At 40.4% G+C, this 25,093-nt stretch overlaps 1 protein-coding gene, 2 long non-coding RNA genes and 1 other non-coding gene across 5 annotated transcripts in view; 1 reads left to right on the top strand and 3 right to left on the bottom strand.

The window, feature by feature from the left end:
- Positions 1 to 791: 791 nt before the first annotated feature.
- On the top strand, positions 792 to 23,248 carry TSPAN19 (tetraspanin 19). The gene is made up of 9 exons (XM_067559867.1): positions 792 to 830; positions 2,040 to 2,134; positions 2,226 to 2,298; positions 4,039 to 4,169; positions 11,881 to 11,955; positions 16,458 to 16,568; positions 18,886 to 19,029; positions 21,103 to 21,186; positions 22,904 to 23,248. The coding sequence occupies exons 2-9, from the start codon at positions 2,069 to 2,071 to the stop codon at positions 22,973 to 22,975; spliced, it is 756 nt and encodes a 251-aa protein (XP_067415968.1). The 5' UTR covers positions 792 to 830; positions 2,040 to 2,068; the 3' UTR covers positions 22,976 to 23,248.
- Positions 11,641 to 13,195, bottom strand: LOC137160896 (uncharacterized). 2 transcript variants are annotated; one of them, XR_010921995.1, is made up of 3 exons: positions 13,009 to 13,195; positions 12,080 to 12,283; positions 11,641 to 11,931 (listed from the first exon to the last, which is right to left on the bottom strand). It is a non-coding gene; the product is annotated as an uncharacterized lncRNA (long non-coding RNA). The 2 variants fall into 2 exon arrangements; XR_010921994.1 differs by lacking the exon at positions 11,641 to 11,931 and having other exon boundaries at positions 11,997 to 12,283.
- Positions 16,952 to 25,093, bottom strand: part of LOC137160897 (uncharacterized) — an 89,733-nt gene continuing 81,591 nt past the window's right edge. The window contains exon 3 of the long non-coding RNA XR_010921996.1: positions 16,952 to 17,609. This is a non-coding gene — a long non-coding RNA (uncharacterized lncRNA). The remainder of the gene's footprint in view (positions 17,610 to 25,093) is intronic.
- On the bottom strand, positions 20,271 to 20,330 carry LOC137160937 (U7 small nuclear RNA). The gene has a single exon (XR_010922005.1). It is a non-coding gene; the product is annotated as a U7 small nuclear RNA (small nuclear RNA).

Here is a 25,093-nt window from a genome sequence, read left to right on the forward strand (position 1 = left end):
CTTTCACTAAGTACAGCTCCTTGTTCTGGAGGATCTAGGCCTTGGTTTTTCTCTGCTTCATTGCTGTATTGAGTCTACTGAAAGTGTGATGCTCAGATTCCAAAGATTCAGTGCTAATCTAGAACTAGTGCAGGGGACACTCTACAGTCTTCCCCACATGGCTCTACTAAAACACCTCAATCCTACCTGTCAGGGACTTTCTGCCCAGACTTTTATAGATTGGGTAATTGACTTTAGACAAATCTCCATTAGGGACAAGTCTTATAGGGTAAAGTTCATGAAGGATTTTAAGCATTGCGGTGCTGAGTTTCACAGTACCTAATTTTAGGCGTCTAGAAAATCACAGGAACAACCCTGCAATCCACAAGGCCGAATTAGGCACTTAGGCTCCCTATACCATGCATGGGGAGAGATAGGCATCTAAGAATGTGAGCCACAAAAGCCAGTGTGTTAGGGGGAGATATGGTGACCAGATATCAAGTATGAAACATTGGGACACTTTTTTTCCCGGAGGGTATAGTTTTGTATATAAGACAAAGTCCCTAATATCAGGATGGTCTCGATAACATTGGAACATCTGGTCACCTGGGCAGGGAGCAGCTGACGAGATGGATGTATGCTAAGTCCCACCTCTCTCATAGAGATAGCTGCCTAAGTCCCGGTGATTCACAAATGGGAGTTCACTGCCTGGAGTGGAATGGCTTAGGCACCTAAGCCACTTCTTGTGGGCATGAGTTAAGCACCACTTCGCTCCACATGAAACAGCAATAGAAGGAGGAGTTGCCCACCTCATACCTTGCAGCCCAATGGTTAGAGCATTCATCTGGAAGGTGAGAGATTGGGCCCCTCATTAACTTGCCTATCTTTCCGTGGTTCGTGATTTACTATGTGGCTTAGATGGGAAATAGACCTCCAGATTAGGGTGACCGTCTGTCCCTGATTGTGTGGGACAGTCCTGAAATGTACATTTCAAGGCTCAATCCTGGGCTGAATGACTCCAGGACAGCATTTGTCTGAGACTCCCTGTGGTGCTGCTCCACGTCTGCCCAAGGCTTAAGGGCGACACCAGCCTCTTCCCGGCGGAAGGCGCTGAGGTGATTCTTAGCCTTCTCTTACCACAAGGCCCCCAACCCCTGTTCCTTCTCTTCTCCCCGAGGCCCAGTCCCTGATCAGGCCAATGCCAGAGCCAGGCAATAGTAAGAGCTGCCCAGAAAGCCCAAGCCACTGTGGGGAGCCCTGGAGTTCCAGATCCTCCACCTGTCCTGGGCATTGCACCTTGAAGGAAGGAGATATGGGCCAGGGACTGCTTTTGGGCACCCTGGCACTCTGCCCAGGGCAGGTGGAGGGTCTGGGTCTCCCCACAGCAGCTCAGGCTTCCTGGATGGCTCTTACCATGGACTGGTAACAGCTTTCAGCCAGGCCAGGGGTGGGGCCTCAGGGAGAAGAGGAGAAGCACGGGGTGGGGCCACAGAGGGGCAGGGCTCCTGCATGTGTCTCCTTTTTGCATTTTGAAAGGGTGGTCACCCTACTCCAGACACCTAGAGTGGGGAAGCAGTGCACATGCCCCTGGGTCTAAAACCTAGGCATGTAGAGAACTTTTAGAGTGGAACATTAGGCACTGAGTGAGTTTAGATGCCTACAGGTTTAGCAACAGCCAAGCGGGAGCTTCAGCAGTGGTGCTGTGTAAAGGGATTTAGGCTTCTGACTCTAGAGGTCCTAAGTGTATAGCAGGCAGTATCATTACTGACATCTTTGACACATACCTTCATTCCTCCTGCTCCAAAAAATCTTTGCAGATGGAGGAAGAAAAAACAGAAAAAGAAAACATTTGAGACTGACCAACCACAGCTATAAGGCAGCCATGACTTCTCAGCCATCTTGGCACCTCTGCTGATGTTGTCCCTTTGTAATTCAAAGTAGCAGTAGTAAATATTTACACTTATAGAACTATATTCAGACATAAATTTAAGGGGTTACTTATCTCATTGATTATATTGAACAAATGATTTATGTTGAATGAATAATTATTATATTTGCAGAAGCCATTAAAAACTCAGAAAAAGAAAGAATGAAATCAAGAAATAAAATATCAATCCTAACATACTTTCTAAACATCTTAAATGGAATTTTCTTGGTAAGAATCTTGCTTTATTTTTTAAGAAGTTAAATTACTTGATAAATATTATTCAGCAACTGTTTAAATTAAAAATTCCTATTATTTTCAGGTTTTAGGTCTTATGCTTATGATGTTCGGCATTTGGCTTTTTATTGACAGAAACAATTTATTCACTGTTTTATGTGAGTATAAATAGATATTTTTTATGTGTTCCATGACTAGCAAAAGATACACAAGCTAACAGAAATAATTACAGGATTTCTTCACAAGGTGGCAGTATTGGATTAAAATGCAGTGTATTAACTTTGCTGTAATTTATGTTGTCTCTCATTGGACAAATGAGTTATCAAAGTGGGAAAAAGAAAGCTGTAGCATAGATACTTAGAACAGCAACGGAAGAGGTATTCTTCTGTTGACCTAGCAGTGTCTATACCGGAGTTTAGGTCAGATTAACTACATCTGTCAGGGGTGTGAATTTTTCACATCCCTGAGCAATGTAGCTAAATCAACCTAAAATTTAGGTATAGATCAGGTAGGATGACCAAATAGCAAATGTGATAAATTGGGAGAGTGGGTGGGGGGTAATAAGCACCTATATAAGACAAAGCCCTGAATATCAGCACTGTCCCTATAAAATTAGGTCACCCTAAGATCAGGCCTGAGCCCCTGTCCCACCTGTAATTATAGGAAAAATCTTCAAGGGTCTATAAGCTATTTCCTATGTAGACTGGGAGGGGAGAAGCCACCTCCACAAAGACTGAATGGGGGAGGAGCCAACTACATTGTCCCAGACATCAACACTGAGGTGCTTTGAAGGCCAAAGAATCACTCCAAAAATCTTTCTTGTAGACTTGGAAGAAGGGACAAAAAGAGTTAATCTTAGATGGCTCCCTCCATGTCAGTTTTTGGGGCAGGGAGTGGTCTAAATGGTTATCCCCAGAGATCTAAGATGGGGAAAAGGAAAGCAAACTGCCCCTGAAAAGCATTATGTGATCTTGTGGTCTACCCCTCAGTGGGTTGGCACAGCTAGGCAGAATCCCCAAAATAATGACATGAGAACAAGCTCAGTTAAAGAACAAAAACACATCTCTTTATTCCTGCCAAAGGGTATAAAAAGCCCCCATCCTGCTGCTGGCATTGCTGGCACCAACTATTTTATCTTCTTCCCACAGGCAGGAAGCACATACACACACCCCTGAACTCCCTCTCAGAATTACTTCTTGAGAAAGGGATCCTTCCCACCAGGAAGCAGCCACATCTTTAAGATCTGTCTGTGTGCCAAGGAACCACAATTACCAAGGAACTACTAGCCAGTAGAGTAACTCTGATACAAGACACTGGAGATGTAGTGGGCGGATGTGGGGATGGAATCAAAACCATCTTCTCATCTACACAAAGATGGTAAAAGATAAACGGAAGCCTGGTCCTCCAATTAAGGAGGACTGGACCTGTACCCAAAGGGTATCTGGCATGAATTTTGGGTGCACATAAAACCTGTAAAGCAGGTGAATGTTCTCTGGTTTCATCATGAACAGTTCACACAACTCTACTAAATAGATCCCTGTTTACATCTGATATACTGCTGGACTACTCTGGGTGTTCCAGAATGCCTTGTACTATGGTTTCAGACTGAACTCCCACAAATGGATCTACTTTCTACATGAGTGTATACTTCCTCTGAACCATAATGGGAATTAGTGTAATATCAAGGGGAAAGCAAATCTCTATCTCTTTAGCCAAATCTAGCAGTGGAGATAATAACTTCATTTGGTGACTTCACTAATTCCGTCTGTTCAAGAATGGCTTTAAAAAGATTGGTAGAATGAATTTTTAAAAATGAAGAAGTTTTAATGGCAGAGGTTTTGTAAGTGGAAGTTCCCAAGAAAAAAAATCATGAATTTTATGAATTCATTTTGTTTCAGCTTTCACAGGTGAGAACCACTTGATAGCATCTATTTCTTATATGATGCTTGGCGTTGGATCCATCATTGTCTTTATTTCATTCTTGGGATTCATAGGTAGCTCTAAAGAAATCAGATGTTTACTAATTCTGGTAAGTACAGTTTCGTCAAATGATTCCAGATTTGAGATGTTAGCATGCAAATCACAGTCAATGAATGTACTACAGGAACAGTGTCCCGATATTATTATTTACTTTTCTACCAACCGTCTGTGTCAAGTGTGAAATTCTGCAGAAATAGATAAGGAAAGTGAATATAAGATGACGGATCATCATGATGTGAGGAACTGTATGGCATAACAGAAGACATTACACAATGAGAATAAGATGCAGCAAATTGCTTTTATCAAATCTCAATACTCGTGAGCATTAAGCGTATGGGTTTTAAAATGTTGGAACATTGTAAATTTTATCCATTAGGTACATTTGCAACATTAGCTTATTATCAGTAAGCTCTTTTCTGGGTGAAAAAAATTGCCTCTAGTCCCTGAAGCAATTTGTAAAACTCCTTTATAGTTTCAGACTATAAAGGTTGCTTTCTGCAAAGACCCAGTTACAGCAACACCTTGTGGAATTACAGCATGCTGTATATCTTGCCATCCCTTTAACACTATAGATTCACCTTGCAATGATAGTAAATTGGGTTGCCAGTTTTGCTACCAGTTCAGGTTATTTTACTGGATTATTTGGTCATCTTTAATTTACTATTTGATGCTGTCTTCAGCTGTAAATTGGCAATGCTATTGCATGTTGTATTCCCTTTGCTACTGCAAGTGTTCAAGAAAAAATGCCCCTGGTCCTTAGACAAAACCTCAACAGGGCAATCACAGATTTCACTCTAAATCACTGCTCCTGCTGGCAATAGTCTGCCTGCCCAGCAAGCTGTGGTGCTCTTTGGAGCCAACTCTCCTTAGTGCAGTGCTTCCTACGGATGGATGAGATGAAGCAGTTGTGTTCTGCATAGCAGATTCTGAAGGGCAAGCTTACAGTTTGACTTACATTAGCAGTGACACGCTCAGCACTGATAGCAGTGCTCACTTTATTGCCTTTCTGGGAGTGAATACTAGCAAGGATAGGAAGAGAAGGAATAACTGAAATGTTCACTATCCCATACAACATGCATCCAGGAAATGGGTAATTCCAACTACAGCTAATTAGTTGGGCCTGATTCTCCACTTGGACCAGATGTTGTCATTCACACCTGTGAAAAGTGAATGTAAACTGATGTTACTAGTGTGAATGGAGAATTCAGATTTGGAAGTTGTAAAGACAATGGTGCAAGGAGCAGGGCAGTGGAGAATTAAACACCATCACCACACCATCCGTTGTACCTTGCTGAGGATACAAGTATCCTCCCAGGTATAACAAGAATTCCAATCTGGGAGTGGTCCCTTCCACATCCCTCAGCTACTTGAATAGTCTCTTCCTTTCAGTGTGGTCAAAGTTCTGTTCCTCTAAGGCAGTGGTTTTCAACCTTTTTTCATTTGTGAACCCCTAAAAAAATTTTAATGGAAGTGCGGACACCTTTGGAAATCTTAGACGTAGGTTGAAAACCACTGTTCTATGGTAATGACAAACTTTCGTGGACCCCTTAAACATAGTCTGCAGACCCCCAGGGTCCATGGGCCACAGGTTGAGAACCACTGTTCTAAGAATGCTGGCACCCTTTGAATCAGAAAAGCATTATTGACTCACTAATAGCGTGTACCATCTGCCAAGCTTTCTTGCTTAAGGGCATTCCTTGACAGGCTGACATTCACAACTTTAGAAGTAGACCTAAGAAATACTAAATCAGCTGGTCTAATAGACAGTAAAAAACAACTGGAGGGGGGGAAAAATTGGCCTCAGATACAAAATTACTAAAACTGCACTTGTAACACTGCAAAGTGCATTTGCTTTGTGAACTGTAAAGACCTTAAGTCCTATGGCCTGAGTTATACAAGAGATCAGACTAAATGATCACAATGGTCCCTTTTAGTTTTATACTCTGTGAATGGACTGGATTTTTAAAACAGCTTTGCATAGAAACAGTAGTGCTTATTTCAGATGATAGTCACTTATGGATGTTGTAATGATGATAGAATCTAAGAAGGAGCCTTTGCTTCTTCTGTAGCTTCACTTTAGAGCAGTGTTTCTCAATTAAATTTGGCCACGGAACCCTTTTGAACTCGATAAATAATTGCGGAACCCCCCAAACTCTTAACAGTATTTTTACATAAGGGGCCAAAAAAAATGTCGACGATACCCTCAGCCGAAAAATCCGGGATATCTTCCCTTTTTCGGCGGTGGGGAGAACAGCTGATCGGCGGCAGGGAGAGGAGAACAGCTGATCGGCGGCACGGAGAACAGCTGCTCGCGGAACCCTAACAGTGTTCCCGCGGAACCCTGGGGTTCCGCAGAACACCAATTGAGAAACACTGCTTTAGAGAAAGGAAGCAGGTAGTGCAGTGAAACAGTAGAGAGACCCTAGAGAGGACTACACAGCAGACCCCTGTGCATATATTATGGCCTGTCTGAACCCCCAAAAGTAAATGCCCTGCTAAGATTGTGGTTGGATTTGATTAAAGGATTGTGAACCAGTCATATACCAAGGAGTATGGGGAATTAAGGGACTTACATTGCAGAACACAGCAACTTCCCTAGCACTGCTGCTTCCCCTCCCACGCTATTCAGAGGAGAGTGGGTAGGAAAAAGGCAGAAGTTTGACACTGACCTCCTTGATGTGCTGGCCATTGCAACCAAGATGGTGAGAAGGTGGAAGTAAGCTGTGTCAAGAAAAGGGTTGGAGCAGCTTGCTTCACTCCTGGAGCAAGGGGCAAGCAGAGACCAAATTGTGACTCAGGGCTTGTCTACATGGTGAATTAGTGCATAGCCATCCAGTGTGTGTATCTACAGTGTACTAGCTTTTCATGCACTAACATCCCACGTGATCACTGCCAGTAGTGTTTTGGTCTGGACTAACTTTAGGTTGTGGTTGTAGGTTCAGGTTCAAGCTGAATCAAGGCTAAGGTTCCAGTTCAAATTTGATAGCACCAAAATCTGGAGAGCTGTTCTCAAAATCTGTTAGTCCAAAACTAAAAAAAAATTACATCATCATCTATTCTCATGAGATTCCAACCAACTTGGGCTGAAATATCAACAACTGTTTTCATAAGATTTCAGCTGTATCCAAATTGGAATAAAAAAATAGGCCCCTTCCTCTTTTAGATCTGAAACTACAGGGGCAGTCTCATTGCTGAAGATTTGAAAATTAATCTCTTTAACTCAAAGGCCTTGAACATTCAAGGTGCTGGTTTTGTTTTTTTATTAATTAGTATTACAATGTAATCAAGGCCCAGTCAGGGATTGGGAACTCACTGTGCTAAGCACTGCACACACACACAGCGAAAAGATGGACCCTGATGGCTTACAATCTAACTTTGACTTTAGGGGTTTTCTTTTGTTTTTTGTTTTTATTTAAATATAATGTAACCCTTCTGCCAGTTTGAGTTGGCAGCAACAAGGGCCGGTTCAACATCTAGGGGTTCCTTTCAACAATACAACACCTGGGAAATTATACACCACCCCCGGGTACCTCGAAAAAGCGATACTTCCCCTCTCGCAAGCACAGAGTCTGAGTGTAGAGAGAAAACCATTTAATAAAAGGAGAGAAGTAATTTAGCACTAATTTGGGAAAACAGGGAAGCAGGATTCATAAACATAAAAGCCTGAGCAAAACCCCCACTCCAGAGTATGTTGGGCAGTGTCCTTTGCCTCTCTTATCTTTCTCCCCCACACACCACTCACAGTAGTTGTCGTTGGTCAGTTATGACCCAGAATTCAGGGGTGCATCTGAACAAATTAACTTCTCACTATGGCTGGGAGGGAGAAGAAGGCACCTTGCTTGCCCTGCCAGCTGTCACCGCTGCACCGCTCGCCACTCCTCATTGCTCCATGGTCCACTCTGACAGTCGCCCGCCCTGCCGGCCACTCCAACAGCTGATCTGCTGCACACAGTAATATTCTGCTACCACCTGCTTCTCCATTATGACCGCTGAAGGTCAGTCTCTTGAGGTTCCACCCAGCTCTCTGATTCTCAGCTCTTAATAGGTGAACCTCACTGCTGAAGCTGGGTAGGAGCACTGTCCCACAATAGATTATTTCAGTTCTAGCAAACACTTGACAAAACAAAAACTTCCTACAGGAATCTTAATTCACTCTATCTTTGAACAGGGGGAGGGGGACATTAAACCATGCCTCAGGCTCTTCTATACAGAAATACCTGTCCCTATCCACCTTCAGAAGGCTCTGGTATCTGAGCCCCTTGCTCAGTTCTGTTCAGATGACACCAACCCTTCCATCAGACCAGGCTAAGCACAGTTCTGCTGCCCTTTACTCATACAATAAGGGAAACAACATTTCATTACCTCTGCATTTAACACTAAAGTGATTTGTAACCCAGCACCAGCCAAAGGAATCATTTGGGTAAAGCAGTCCCATCATGCTGAGCACATAAGCAGGTGGATGTGGTCATGCAAATACAGTCTGGCCAGGATGGTTGTTCCCTTCCCCCGCCAGCCAGTTTGGCAGGGGAGAGTCCCTTCAGACCTGCTTACATATATGATATTTTATTTATAAAGCTCTTGCTCCCAATAAGAAGCTCTGGATGCTGTGATAATATAATGCAAACACATATTTCTCCATTTCAAAGGTGGATTTACATTCTGATTATTTATATTTCATTCTCAACATTTTTGAAGTTTTTAGCAGCAGTGATGTGGATTTGGTCAAGTTCAGACTGAAATGGCATTTTCTCTATTTTCCATCAGTTTTCTGTTGGCTTTAGGCAGGTTACAAAAACATAGCTTATAGCCATTAATAGACTGTCATGGTGAATTACATATTAATATAATCTTGGACAAATTCATTTTGATATCAACTATTTCAGATTAGGATAAAATAGGGGGAATTTTGTTTTTGTCTCAGTATGTTAATTAAACAGAAAACAAAGTTTTCACTTTTTAACCATTTCTTTGCTGGGTTTTCACAGGACAATATACAGCCATATAACGACGACATAATGTACATTGACTTGCATACTTTCAACATACATTTTCAAGATAATTCTGGAATTGAGGTTTCCCAATAGCTCAGAAGGGAAGCCTGAATAGTCCCTAATGTGCATGTGATGTTCAGATTGTATCCAATCCATACAAACAAGTGTTGGGAAATAGTGCACAAAAGTATTCACAAGCATTCCTTTGAATTAAATTGCAAATTGGCATCAGTATTTGTGACCCCTTTTATTAATTTTCCATTAACATTTATGGAACAGTGGTTTTGTTCACAAGAATGTTTGCAAGGAGAAAAAATGTCAGATATCAGTGTTTCAGGTACTCAAGCCAATGATTATCAGCAACAGTGTTGCCACTGAAAGTGTTCATGTGGCCATCTTGAAAGCTCTTCACGTGTTGGAACTCGTCCAATCAGGAAGCAGCAACAAAACCGTGTAACTTAGGGGATCACACAGCACAAATAGCAAGCTAAGTATATGTGAAGCAAGCATCACAGTGAAGCCCCACCAAACTAGAATATTTCATGAAATCTTGTCTTTGGGTCTGATTCTGGAGCTATTACTTATGCATCACTTCCCAGTGAAATCAGTGAGAGGTTTGTGTGCCCAAGATCTGTAAAGTCATATCCCAATTTTGTATTTTTCATATCCATTGCTGGAAAGCTCTGCTGATAAAATGACACACTGGATGAAATCCTGGACCCACTGAGTCAACAGGAAAACTCTCATTTATTACAGTGGAACCAGGATTTACTCCATTATATTTATATCACACTAAGTGTGAAGAGTGTTTCACTAAAGATAGCTTATACTTTGACGACGCAAATGGCTATAATACAGCTATATTATGGAAACACTAAGAATGATTAAATAAAGAATAGCTAGCAGTTATTTTGGCTATTATGGTTGTAAGTGGTACTCATATTTGACATCTATTCTTTAAGGACTCAGTTGCTCCAATTGAAATAAATAGCAAGACACACAACTTCAGCAAGGATTGGGCTATAATTTTAAATTCTCATGATCTTCATTTTTGTTATTTTCATCCTCCCATATTCCTTCCTTGCCCCATTTCTTTAAATTATATATTACACAAAAAGGGATAATAGACTGTAAGAACCTTGAGGCAGAGATATCCTTTTTGTCTGTAAAGTACCACAAATGTCAATGAGGCACATCAGTCAGAGTGAGGAACTCCTGAGTTCTAATGTTGGCTCTTTAACCAATGCCATAGAGTGACCTGGGGTTAGTGTTTTAACCTTTTTGCCTCTTTTTTTTTTTTTTTGTTGTTGTTAGGGAAGATTCAACGCGACTTTTGCAAAGGGATCTCACAAAACTGGGTGACTTGGCAACTAAATGGCAGATGAAATTCATTGTTGACAAACACAAAGTAATGCACACTGGAAAACATAATCCCAACTTTAAACACAAAATGATGGGGTCTAAATTAGTTGTCAACACTCAAGAAAGATATCTTGCAGTCATTGTTCTATGAAAACATCTGCTCAATGTGCAGCGGTAGTCAAAAAAGCTAACAGAATGTTAGGAACCATTAGGAAAGAGATAGATAATAAGACCAAAAATATCAAAATGCCACTATATAAATCCATGGTATGCCCACACCTTGAATATTGCATGCAGTTCTGGTCATTCCATCTCAAAAAAGATATATTAGAATTGGAAAAGGTACAGAGAAGGGCAACAAAAATTATTAAGGCTATGGAACAGCTTCCATATGAGAAACACTGGGATTTTTCAGCTTGGATAAGAGATAACAAAGAGGGGATATGATAGAGGTCTATAAAATTGTGAATGGTGTGGAGAAAGTGAATAAAGAACTTTTATTTACTCATTCACATAACAGAAGAACCAGGAGTCACGCAATGAAATGAATAGGCAGCAGGTTTAAAATAAACAAAAGGAAGTACTTCTTCCCACAGTGCACTTGTGGAACTCATTACCAGGAGATGTTGTGAAGGCCAAAATTATAGTGGGGTTCAAAAAAGAGTTAAGTTCATGGAGGATAGGTCCATCAGTGGCTATTAGCTAAGATGATCAGGGATGTAACCCCCATGTGTGGGTCTTCCTAGCTTCTGATTGCCACAAGCTGGGAGTGGACAACAGGGGATGGATCACTCCTGTTCATTCCTTCTGAAACACCTGGTATTGGCCATTGTTAGAAGACAAGATACTGGGCTAGATGGGTCATTGGTCTGACCCAGCATGGGCTGTTCTTATATCTTTTTATTCTAAGTTTGTACAGTGCCTGGCACAGTGGAAACCTGGTTCATAACTGAAGCTATTAGCTGTTATGATTATATCAATAAATACTTATTTACTTTAAAGGAGCCTGGATTTCACCAAAAGTGTTTCCCAATGCTTTCAAGATGTATGCACTATATACTGTATCGTCTATGTAATTATTATCCCTATGCTTAACATCTCTGCCAGGAGATGCTACCTATCAGTAACTTCCACTTGTTGTTTCAATAAAAGTTGTAGCTTCCTGTCAAAATTTAGTGTCAGCAAGTTGTGTTTTACTTAATATCTAATCCTGAATGGCAGCAGCATCAATAGCTACGTTATGCTCTCTGATTGCTTTTACAGGTTCATATTTCCTTGTTTTTTATTGGAATATCTCTAAATAATAAGCAGGGTTGATCAGATTTCAGGTTATGAAGCAGCTTTTTATGCAGTGTTTTGTTGTGCAATAATTTTTATTTATATATTTATTTTTATTTGATATATTAGTATCTGGGACTCATAGTCCTGCTGTATGGTGCCCAAGCTGCAATGCCAGTCCTAATATATACAAGAAAAGAAGAGGTATGCAAACTTAATTATACAGGCCTGTTATTAGTTTAAAATTATTGATAAAATTGTTAAGGGCCAATCCCTGTGGGGTGCAGAGATGTTATATCCCCAGCTGGGAACTCTGCAGTGGACTTACTATGCCCAAGTATGCTCATGCTGACACATTCGGGGACAGAGCCACTCGGCAGTTGGAATCCAGGGAGACTTGGAAGGGTCTCATGCAAATTAATTCCCCACTTCCTCTTCCACTGATTTTCCATGGAACTTTCACCTGTGCAGGAGCCCATGAGATTATTGTCAGCAGAAGCTCCAATAGATCTGCCCACGTGAAGAAGGGGAGCTAGAAAGGGATACAGAAATTGTGATTATGTGATAAAGGAAATGATACAGGTGCTCAATAACAGCTTGTTTGTGTCGGTGGGAAGGTGTCAGTTTTCCCCCCACCCCACTACCTTTCACTGGGGAGAGGGGTGTAGTATGGGCCTGAGGGGCCCACTTCCTGCTGATATCTCCCTTTATCAGCCATCTCTGGTGCTGGGCTGGGAGGAGGCTTATTTTCTTGTCTTTCCAGCTGTCAGCTAGCTTGGATAATGCCTCTGCAATATCTTGGGGTGGGGGTACTACATTCCCTTAACTCCCCCATGACTCCACTGCCACATACAGAAGTGGGAAGGAAGAGACAGAAGGGTGGAGATCTCTGGCATGCCTCTGGCTGCTGCCCAGGGCCTTTCCCCATAAGATTCAACTTATCACATTAGAGGCCAGCTGGGTCAGTATTTGGCCCTTAGAAAACCACAGGTATTGTTACATGACTCACCATTCCAGAGAACCCCCCTGCAGCAAGACCAGGGGATGTAGCACTTCCACCTATTTCCCCCCATGATTTTCAGACTACTCTCCCCATAGCACTGACTTGCTGCAGTGACTTTGCCCTTCAGCTAAGTCATTAACAGGAGTCCACCTCTTCTGGGGAATCCGAGTCCAAACCCAAAGTCTTTGCCACAGTCCCTTCCTTCCCAAGGGATCTGTCTGATCTCCCTTAATTTCAGGCACTCTCCTGCCCACCTTAGGGGTCCAACTCTTGCCCTTCCCAGCTTCATTTCCATCTCACCCCTCCTGGGCTCCTTTGAGTTGCTTCCTGCTCATTCCTGAGCAACCATTCCTTAGCCACTATCTGATTTATATTCTTCTCTCCTCTCCAGCCAGTTCCCCATGGCTGTGTTGCTTTCCTCTGAAACCCAGCACAGGTGAAGTGGGGTGGGGCTAACTGAACAGTGCTGAGTAGCACAACTCCCACTCCCTTAAAGGAGCTGCCTGCCCTGTAAAAAGTACTGTACTCCACTGTCCAAGCAAAGGCTGTGCAAACAATGAATGTAGAGCTATATAGCTCATCTTGTATTACCCCACTTTAAATGGAATATATAGGCTGAATTAAAGACTATATAGAACACATGTTTCTGTGTTCTGCAAGATTATGGGCAGGTGGGTGGGAGGATGAAAATATGGAACAACATGTTAGATAGGATGGTCCCTAAAGCTCACATGACAGAAGTTATTTTCTCTTATGAATTATAAGAGGTATAGGTAATGTACACTGTATTAGTACTGCCACGGCTAGATCTTCTATAAATATCTAATTCCTATTAATGGGGAATTAATGCATTTTTTAAGAATGTTTAATAAAAGAATTAAGTAATTAGTTTTTTTGCAATGTGCTTTTATTAACATGAATGATATAATTAACCACTACATAACAATTGTATCTATCTTGCAATATATAGCAACAGTAATTGTTATCATGACATGTGAAATATACTAATTAATTACACCATTTGACAACTTCAGTTCTATTTTAAATTCAAGAATAGCCAGCATGTCTGTGAATGCAAAATTCTATATGATGACTCCGGCCCAGATCCACAAAGGGAGTTAGGCATCCAAGTCCCATATTTAGGCACCACTGCAATCCACAAAACCCCTGCTCAGCTGTAGTCTAAAGCTGTAGGCACCTAAACTCCCTGGAGCCTGGATTCACAAAGGATTTAGATAATACAACAAATGTTGCAGCAACACCTAACTTTTAGGCCCCTTGAAAATCACTGGAATGCACAAATGCTGAGTTAGGTACAGAGGCTCCTATAAAACACACTGGGATAGATGAGTGCCTGAGAATGGGATCCACAAATATGAGCATGATAGGTGCCTCCTAAGTTACCCAATACCAGATGCTGAAGGGATGGGTGTCATCCTAAGCCTTGTCCCTCTCAGAGTGATAGGTGCCTAAATGTAGGCTGCAGAGAGGCACCTATTGTAAGTTGCAGTCTTCAGCTGGGAACCCTCTTTTGGAGTCAGACTCCTAAGCGGTGCATGCCTAAATCAACACAAAACAGCTTGGGAGGAAAATTCACAACTCTCTTGTGACCACAGTACTTATCTGGGATGTGACCATTAGCCCAGTGGCTACGGTACTTACCTGGAATGTGGAAGACATCCATTCAAATCAAATGGGATTTGAACATAGATTGCCTACCCTTAAGGTGTGTACCCTACCTACTAGGCTATCGAGTCATCCGCACTCACTCCCTGGCCCAATGCATATTATTTAATACAAGGTAGAAAGCCTTCAACATAAGAGACAGAGAGTGCCCCACATCAGCACATTCCCATAAACTAGTGGTTAGAGCATGCACACAAAAGGTGGGAAACCCCTTTCTTCCCCCTGTGGCACCCATGCTGTGTAAATTCCCTAATCCCTGGATTAAAGGTTATAAAAGAGGTGATCTGTCTTACTCCCAGCCATCTTGTGTGGAGTTAGGTGTGCGCTGCTGCTATTCTTGCAAAAATGGCTTAGGAGCCTGACTCCATGAGATGCTTACTAGCTGGGGATCACAAGCAGAGACAGGCACCTCCCTGTAGCCACGATCTAGGTGCCTAACTCTGCAAGGGATAGGGTTTAGGTTACACCCCTCTCCTCAGCATCTGCCATTGGCTAACTCCAGCAGGCCCCTGTGTGGTGTGCTGGCTTTTGTGGATCCCTTTCTCAGGTGCTTATTTCTTCCCATGCATAGTAGAGGGAACCTATATGTGATTTTCAAGGTTGTGTTGTAACGCTTAAGTCCTTTTGTGAATCTGGGCCTTCATACCTTCATTTTTTTTAACAATAGGAAGCCGCAGCAATACAGCTAGAGATTGTGCAAAGCTGTTGGCCTGATACTCCACTGTTTTAGTAGTTTACACATCTCACTCCAGCACTGCTGCTTCATGGAGGGCAATAATTGGTGGTTCCATACAGCAGTCCTGACTCCTCCCTCTGCTGGCCATACTCCCTCAACTCTGTTACATGGGAATGCAAAAGGAATCCCCATGAAGCCAGGCTCAGAATGCACAAGGTTTGCCGGCTTTTGTGCAGGTTCTCCAAAACCAGCTCTGTTCTGCTGCCTCTGGGTCTCTCCATGGCACCAGACTTTGCCTCTTAGCCAGTAATTAATGCTAACTGTGTTCTGCCTGTCCTTGAATAATTTTCTTTATTGAAAAATTTGAACAGATATGATATATTCTAGAACCAGGTGTTTGTATATGTTATTTTAAAGATAGCAGTAAACCAAACACAATTGTATCTCAGCCTTAACTATAATGCTGCTACCATGGCATTGTAATAAATTAGACTGACATGCCATCATTCACAATCCAATCATGTCTGCAGAATGAATAGACTAATTGGGGTGGGGTGAGAGAGAGCAACTTGTCATTTGCTTGCATTGTAATGAAATGTTTCAATGACCTAGAACATGTCATCTAATGTTATCCATGCCCTCTGTGTAACCACACTTTTCCCTGTGATCTGTCACTCCACTGCCCTAGAGGCTGCTGTTACACTGGGTCACTTTGTTCATCTTGCCATTTTTGCTTTCCTCTTTTCTGTTGCTCTCCTGGCTACAGCTGTTCTCACATATGGGAGAGAAGCCAGAGCAACACTGCTCACAGGTGGCCCTTGGGGAAGGCAGGCTGTCAGTAAAAGAAAAACACAGACTGCAGTATCCCCTTTCCAAGAAGTGGAAACTTTGAGGGCCTCCTTCCACAACAGAAGTTTCCAGGTTTCAGGTTCCTGAGCCTTTTCATGAAAACCAGAGTATACAACAATGGTGCTGACATTTATGTTCTTTCATCAGAAACTCTAAGGAGACATACACAGGAGAGGAAGCATGGTCGAGTAGATAGGGTACTGTAGTAGGAGTCTGGATATCAGGACTATCCTGGCTCTGCCTCAGTCCTGCTGTGTGATCCCTGACAAGTCATTTCAATATTCTGTGCTTCTTTCTCCCCTCCCATCCTTTAGCCTATGCTGTCTATTTTGACTAGAAGCTCTTCAGGGTAAGGACTGTTTCTTACTACGTGCTTGTACAGTGCCTAGCATAATGGGGCCCTAATCTCAGTTGGGGCTTCTGGGCACCACTGTCACATTAATAGTATAATATTTTGGGCAGTTTATCAACCATTATTTATTATATTAACAGGTCCAGATTACATGGAATAACAGAATTGATGCAGTCATTTCTAACTATGGGAACAAAAATCTGATTGGAAGAGAACACGAGTGGGATATTTTGAATGCCGTTCAGCACACGGTGAGCAGCAAATTGAAAAATCGACACTCTGAAAATGTTCTATTACCTTTTATCACATGAAAAGTATATGTCAGAAAGCACTCACTGAAAAACTATTGTTTAGCTACAGGCTTATTTATCATGGCAGCTGGTGTCAGATGTAAGTATATTCCCTACTGTTTAACTGAAAATTTGGGTGTTTATGTAGTTGATTGGGCTAGCTCTGTACCAATTTGCAAAACGGTTCCTCCCCACCCCTGCTTTGCAAACCTGTGCTAGGACAGGCACAATTCCGGTCATCGTAGGCCACTGGCCTAATTAGGCCCTTGAGCATAAGGGCAAGAATTCTCTAGTGCCTTGGCCAATGCTAGATTCCACAAAAGATGTGGGCAGGGAATGGCCCTGGCCTGAAACCCCTGCACAATGACTAATGGAGGTGGCCCAGCATGGAGAGGATTGAACACTCTGCTTCTAAAAGGGTGTCTCTGGGGTCGCACTGTGCAGCAATCACATGGCAATTGTCATGTGGCTTCCTCAGGGACAATGCCTCTCTCCAATGCATTTATACTATACTCATCACCAGAGTCTCCAGGTGCACGTGAAGACACCTGCTGCTGTTATATTTTTCTTCACCAGCCCAGACTGCAGGCTGCAACTTAAAGCCCTGCATATCAACATTTTATCACAGATATTTCAGGGTATTCATAAACATCTTTCTTACATGGCGAGCATGAACATGAACAGTTTTCTTTGTTAGAAGAAGACCTTAACAGCAACATCATTTTCCATGAGATAAATTGCTTAAAAGGTGAACTACAAAGTTCTTTACAAATGATAAACAATGATTTATGATCCCAAATAATTCACAGCAGTATGTTTACCCTTAAAATTACAAATGCATTTGCATTGCATATACAACAAAACATTCTTTGAAAATCCATTCTTCCTTCTCTGAGTTGCCAAGTCCTGATTTCAGCAACAGCTGGTGGTGTGACATGATCATAACCTAAGACAGAATTCTGTGCTGTGCTTCCAGATCTTGTATGATGTCGTCAACAATTGCTAGAAAACCAGAACCACAATCTAAGATTAAACAGCTTTTTGCTTGAAAAGTTTTCCCGCCAATATATGTTTTTGTTTGTTTTTTGGGCAAAAAAATGTCAATTTTGACTTTTCAACAGGAACATTTTAAACAAAATATTTCATTTTGAATTGACATTTCAATCTGAAACATTTTGGAACAATATTTTGAAGCACCACAAATATATAAAAAAAAACCAACCCATTTGGATAGCCATTTCCAAATTGAAAATTTTCAGAACTATTTGTTCACCCACATTTTTTTGATATTTTGACTTTTTATTCTGTTTTAAGATGAGAACAAATGTAGAGATATTAGAATTTCCTATGTCTGACAGAAACTCAGCTTTGCAAACAGCTCTACCACTGACATTAAAACAGGTTTTGGGGAAGGAAGCCTGGAGCTGACTCATGTGATTTTGTGGTAGTATTTGCTTTTTGCCAAGTGCTCACCATAAAGTGAGCACCTGAGGGCTGGATTTTCAAAAGAGCTCAACTCTCATTTAGGCATTAACATAAGTGCCGGGTTTACAAAAGAGCTCAGCATGTTGGGAGCTGAGCTCTTAAAAATCTTACCACAAGTGTCACCATAAGAACTGCTGAGTGGTGAGTGCTTTGAAAAATCTTGCTCTTATCGAGGTGTCTAAATCAGACCTGAACTCCTTAGAAAATCTGGCCCTAATTATGGAAATGGACTCCATTTCCTTTTCTATTTTTACAGCTTTTTCTTTTTTCTTTCTGGTGGTATTTAACTGTGGCCTGGCATGTTGTCAGCTTGGTGCAGCTAATGCTTGACTGCATAAACAACAATGTATAAAGTGAATTCCTTCTTAGCTCATATTTAAACCTTGATGAAGGCTAAGTGTGATGGCCAAAATGTTTGGCATTTTCCTGGATAAAAACATTATAATAACTTTTCCAGATTACATTTTTATTAGTTCTGTCATGACCCTTGTGTGACAAATATACATTCCTTTCAAATATATATTTTAAGAACATATTCCTCTCCTAAAATATATTTATAAAATGAATATTTCGTGGGTACCACTGCATATTGCAAATATATGCAATGGCTACTTTGGAAAAGAAATTGAATTCCGAGAATGGTGAGAAAACATGAACCATATTTGTAAGGAATAAACTACATCACTGACACTATTACTAATTACTCTTGTATTATAATTCTGTCTACCTTATGGGCACAGTGTGTCATTCTTTATTTGTTTTGGCATTAAAAGTGACAGAACCTTTTTTCTAGTTTGAATGCTGTGGAAGACACAATTCTACAGACTGGAAAAAGAATGAAAATAAAGAACACGCAAATGAGGTCCCATGCTCATGTACAAAGTCTAATATGAAGGAATGGTTTTGTGATGCCTCAGAGAATGCAGTGTACATTAAGGTAAGGAATACCAATTTTATTTTATTTTATCTGAGTGAACACAGTAGCTAGCTTTCATAACTAAATTAACTTTTCAAAAATCTTTCTGAATCTTGATTAAAGCTTAAGTGCCTTTGCAAAAATTGAAACAGTAGTAATAATCATCATAGTTAAAGCAAAGACATTCTTAGGCAGAACGCTGTTATTGTTACTTTTTAGGAGTCTGCCACACAGAAAACTCTAGCTCCAGGAAGAGATCTCAAGATAACAGAAGTTGGGAGTGTCATATAGTCAGACAGTCAGTCCATCAGATAACATTTACCCGTAGCTTGTGCAGCCCTAAAGTTGTTGCCATCCACCATTTTGTGCTAAGTGCAAGTACAGCTATGATACAGGAAAGGGGTGAAGAATGTAATGTAAAAGTAATGGCAACAAATAACTGTTATCATTATTGTTATTGGTATCATGCCAATAGTGTATTCACCTATTTAGGAGTTGTCTTTCACTAAAGCATCTGCACACACTTTACAGGATTAAAGAAAAACTCCTGCACAAAAATAGGAAGCTTATTATCTAAGAATCCTCACAGCTCAGAACTAGCTAATTATAAAAGAGAGGGACAAGCTTGTCTAGGGCCATCAGATTGTGTCTCCTGCTGTTATTAGCAAGCTGGAGCAAAGAGATACATCTTACCATACTTTCTAAAAGCACCCAGAGTTGGTCTCAGATAACCTTCCACTGGGAACAAATTCAAGAGGCTAAGGACCCAAAGAGAATACCATAATCCTTCACCCTTGAGCAACATCCTTGAGACAAACATCTGAACGCACCCTATGTCAGTCAGATGTTATGGGATGGGATGGGATGGGATGAAAAGAAAGAGATTTTCAGCAGTAAATGGGACTCAGGTCATTAAGGGCTTTGTAGATACTAATCTGCAATTTGAATTTTACCTGAAAGGGAATTGGCAGCCAATATTTCACTCTTTTCAGATCAAGTTGGTATTGTCCCCTATTGTTGCAATGAATGAACTCTGATAACAGGTCACTTATTGGGATATAGAGAAATATTTTTCATATATATGTTTTTAGAACTGGATGGCATTTTTCCCCCATGGAAAATTCAGACTTTTTGTCAAAAAAGCAAATTCTCAAAACCAGATATTTTATTTATTTATTGTTTTGGCAACTGAAACTATTTTTTTAAATCTGTAAATTGCCAGAAACGGAAAACTTTCAGTCAAAAACAACAGAAATCCAGTTTTGGGTTTTATGTTTTATCACAAAAAACCTGCAAGAAAATTTCAAGAAAAACAAACTTTTCATGAAACTTTTCATTTAATCAAAAAAATCAAATTTGCTGTTGGAAAATAGTTTCAACAGAAAATCTTTGACCAGTCCTAATTTATATAAATTTTGTTCTTTACACTGTTCCAAGATATAATTTTCTGAATATGTACACATACTGTTATTCAAAACCAGGGAAGTGGAAAGGAGAAAAGACATGGAGGATGAAAGTTAATATTAGTGTGAGATCTGCACAGTACCCTTTTCCTGCAGTAATAATGATCCTTCTTTACTTTTCAGCTTGTTACCTATGTAACAGTTTATTAATTGTTAAAGTGACTGGTATAACAAACACAATGATCCAGAAGACATATAAGTCCATCCTGAGATGAATAATGTGGGAGAAGCACAGTAAACTTGCAGCTGAAAATACTCTTTTAAGCATCCAATTTTACAGTGACTGGATGCTTGAAAGAGGATCCATCAAAATGCTTCTACAAAAGCAAATTCCCCTTTAGAGCAGCCACTAGTCCCAGTACTTTTGGTTGCAAAGATACCTGATTCAATTATTTACTTTAAAAAATCTGCTTATACATTTAAAAAAGAACACTTTTAAATGTTTTGGGCCAAACTCTCAGCAATACACACTAATTTGTAGCTGCCTTGTAATGAGTAAGTGTCAGAAATCATAAATCCATGGTAGGAAGTTGCATAAAATTTGAACAGGGACATGTTATAAACATGCAGTCTGAATCCAGGAGTCAAAAATAATTTTGAAGTTAATATCTATTCATTTGCTTTTGCCTAGGGATGTGAAGAGTATATTAAAATGTGGTTTGAAAACAACACTTCGGTCTTAATCGCAATTAATATTGCATTGTTAATGGTAGAGGTAAGAGTACCCGAACTTTTTTAAGTAAGAAAATATTGACAAACTAGTGGGACCCACAAAAATAAGTTTAGTGTTCTATGGGCATGACCCTGCCCCATAATCACATAGGAAGTTTCCATTAACTTCAATGGGAGCAGGATAAAGCTCTATTTACTGGTGACTTTGTTAATTAATGGCTTATTTACACTGCCCCACAGTTCGGACTACAGGGGTGTGAATAGTAGTGTGCACTGTAGCTCCCCTATGAGGATGCTGTGGACCCAAACTAAAAGGTCCCCGGTTTGTGTTTTAGTATAGTCCTCTTCAAACAGGATTACATTAATGACAACTAGGAGCCTTTTAGTTCATGCTCTCTGTGTCCACACGGGGGAGTTACAGCAAAGCACTTTGGTGCAAACTGCTATTCACAATTCCAAAGTCTGAACTGTCAGGCAGTGGAGACATAGTCTTAGAAACAGTATTCCCAAAGCTGTGAAGACTTCTTCACTGAGATTGGTGCCCAAAGTTAGATGCCTTTGTATAATTTGTTTATCCAACATATTTCTTTCACCTGCAATTGAAAAGTCAATTCTTTCAAATTATTTCAATTATTTCAAAAGTCACTTATTGAGCTTGTAAGCTCTTTGGTGCAAGGACCATCTAGTTATTTTGTGTTTATACTGGGGTCTTGGTCCATTACTGGGGCTCTGAGGTGTTTCCATAGTAATAATAATTAATAATTGAGAAATGTGCACTAAATCAAACAGCACAAAATCACTTGAAAAAGAAAATTCATTCTCACATTTATGAGAAAAATATATTCTAAAATAAGATATAAACTCTGCAAAAACAAAACAAAAGCTTGTCTCTGATTACAACAAAGTCCCACACCACCAATGGAAGTTGTCTGAGCACAAAAGAAGTTGGCTCAGACAGCAAATCACTGAGTCAGAAACTAAGTTACCTCGGTTTTATACTGAGATTGAGAGCAGAATCAAACTCTGTAACTCCATACACTTTTATTATTATTCCACTATCATATAATGGTAGATCAGTGGAATTCCCCAATATCAGTGTGGGCCAAATTAGCAATAAAAAATGGTTTGCGGTTTATTTATATTAGGTACTGGACTGTGGTACAGATTAATTCATATTCTGACTCAACTGATTTATCCATCTCTCCTGACATACAGTTTCTTAAGGAATTGATCTATGAACACCTTTTTTTAATTTGCAAGTATATCCTGCTTGACTCTTTTGTCTGTCAGATTTTTTTTTTATTTTACTTTTGGGGTTTGGTGTTCCAAGTTGTACACCCTCTCTTTCATTAGTGTGTTTTAGGGGGCAAATGAAGTTTATGGCAAAATTTACATTCTGTTTTAGGTAGTTATATATCCCCCATTCGCATGGAGCCTCACACTCATGTATGTCTTTATCCTCACAACACTCCTGTGAAATAGGGAAGAGTTATTATTCCCATTTTGCAGATGGGGAATTGAGGCATGGAAAGATCAAATGACCTTCACACAGGAAGCCTACAAGGAGCTGAACGCAGGTCTCTCAAGTTCTAGGTTAGCATTCAAACCACTGGTCTGTCTTTTCTGTCATTCTGCCTGCCCTGGCATTGGTGGGAGCAGGATCTAGCCTCTAAATTGCAACTGATTAATTTTAGATACGAATGAGCAAAAACAATTATGACTTGCTTTAATTTTTAACCCATTCTTTCTTCTTTTTCCAGGTCTTCCTGTTTATACTAGGTGTATTGCTGTTCAAAAACATCAAGAAGAATAAAATTTCACTAAAAGAATAATGAAAGATTTTTGGTATTGTTATATTGCTTGAATTATCTGATAATTCTTTAATCCAGAGGTTCCCAAACTTTTCTTTTACAACCTTCCAGATCTACTAGCTGCCCAAGTAAACCCTTCCAGATCTACCAGCTGCCCATGTACTCCTACCCTTCTCATCACTGATACTTTGTCTATTCTTCTTAACAGTACCTGTCTTTAGCCATCTGTCCATATTTCACTGTTACCTACAGATAGTGCAATGTATATAGTTGAAGCATCCCCCCCTTCTAAGTTCTGAGCTCAGTTAGACTGGACAGTTGCTGGGCAACTGAACTCACCCTGTATCGTGATTGGAGGTGAGGGCTCTGTACATCAGCCTCTCTTTGTACCTGTGTTATCATCAGTACATCTTAAAGTACATTAACCACCATATTTTATATAATAAATTCCCACAGAGTTTTGAAGCTTCATCTGAGTAGCCTATTATGAACACTCAATAAATAAAATAATTAATAAATAGAATCCACCATTACACAATTGCTCCTGTAGACCCTCAGGGATGTCTCGTGTACCTCCAGGGGTACGCATATCACACTTTGGCAACCCCTGCTTTAATCTGACCCTTCAAGTTAAAAGAAAGACTACCATTAAAATCAACGAGCTTTGGACCAGGCCCCAAAACATCACAATTACTGTGATATATTGTAATGTATGTCTTGATAAAAAAAAAATCCCAATGGTTATAGCTGCCTGCTGTGTACTGCATAATATATGTGACTTTATGTCTTGATACATTTGTGCATTGTTCGTAGTCTTAGATATGATATTTATATTATAAAGATATACAGACCAAAGTATTGAACACTTTCCCAGTAACCAGCTGAATAATAAAACATTCTGTGAAACTGAATACTAGTTTTCTGAATCTCCAAAACAACTGGGAGTTATGTTATATATGTTGCTCTACCAGCAAATAACTGTAAAACTGATAGAAATGTGGGCACTATCACTGGGGTTACTGACCCATTTAAGGAGAGTCTGGACCCTGCCTACCCATGATGAGTTGATTTAAAGGAAACAAACCTATCTAGGCGTCCTGATAAAAGGCCTCAGAGCTCAATTGCAGGGAGGTGCTTACAGAAGGAGAAGCACTAGTAAGAGAAAGGAGCTCTCAGAAAACCACAGACCCCAACAGGAGCTCTGTGCAACTCCCTGAACCCAAAGGGGGAGACTATAGGCCAGAAAAGCCAGGACTGAAAACCACAGGCCCCAAAGAGGAGGGATGTGCAACCCCTGTCTGATTCTGTATGACCATTTATATAATTGATATTACCACTGTTATACAATTGCAACAAATCTTGTACAAAGTGTTAGAAATAACCAAACAGGTTGTCCCTGGGGCGGATTGGAGAGATGGAACCCTTTATTGCCTGCTCGTTCAACGCTGTGAGTGAGCAACGAGGGGGTTACTTTACAATTCTTTTATCCATAACAGTATGTAAATATATACATTTCCAGCAACTCCCCATAGGCCCTTATTTGGTTACATTGACACCTATAAAATAAACATTAACAACTACATGATGAATACAAGTATACCCGCTCCTGTTTGTTATTCACAGGATTACCATACAGAGGGCAGGCACATCACCTTAAAACCTATTAATTTTACACTAACATTCTTTGAAGTAAAGGTATGCTAGTGGGGAAGGAAGATAATGCTTTCTTTCCACCAAGGCCTTGCACAGGAGTGTAATAGTGATTTTATTAGTCTCATCCCCGACTCAGATGGCCAGAAAGGGAGGAAAAGAAGAGAGATAACAGACTTTAACTAGAATTCACGCCAATTAACAGAAACAAGGTTTGCCCGTGCCATGACCCCATTCCCTGTAGCTTAGGTCTGACCATTTGTTCAGTTTTTAACTCTTTACTCTCCTACACAAAGTATGTCATGTAAGGTGTCAATGGAAAAGTTGTAATTTGCTATTTATATGCATGTGTCATCTTTGTATCTGAAGTTATGAATATTGGCTATGTATTTGTATGTTACAGGTGTTGTATTCCTGGGTAACAGCTGCTAGATAGAATTTACATTAGGGCCAGACAGCTTTGTTTTGATGGCCCATTAAGGACACTCA

This window comes from Emydura macquarii, unplaced genomic scaffold, assembly GCF_026122565.2.
Source record: "Emydura macquarii macquarii isolate MOO-44397 ecotype Brisbane River unplaced genomic scaffold, CSIRO-AGI_Emac_v2 contig_2205, whole genome shotgun sequence".
NCBI lineage: Eukaryota > Metazoa > Chordata > Testudines > Chelidae > Emydura > Emydura macquarii.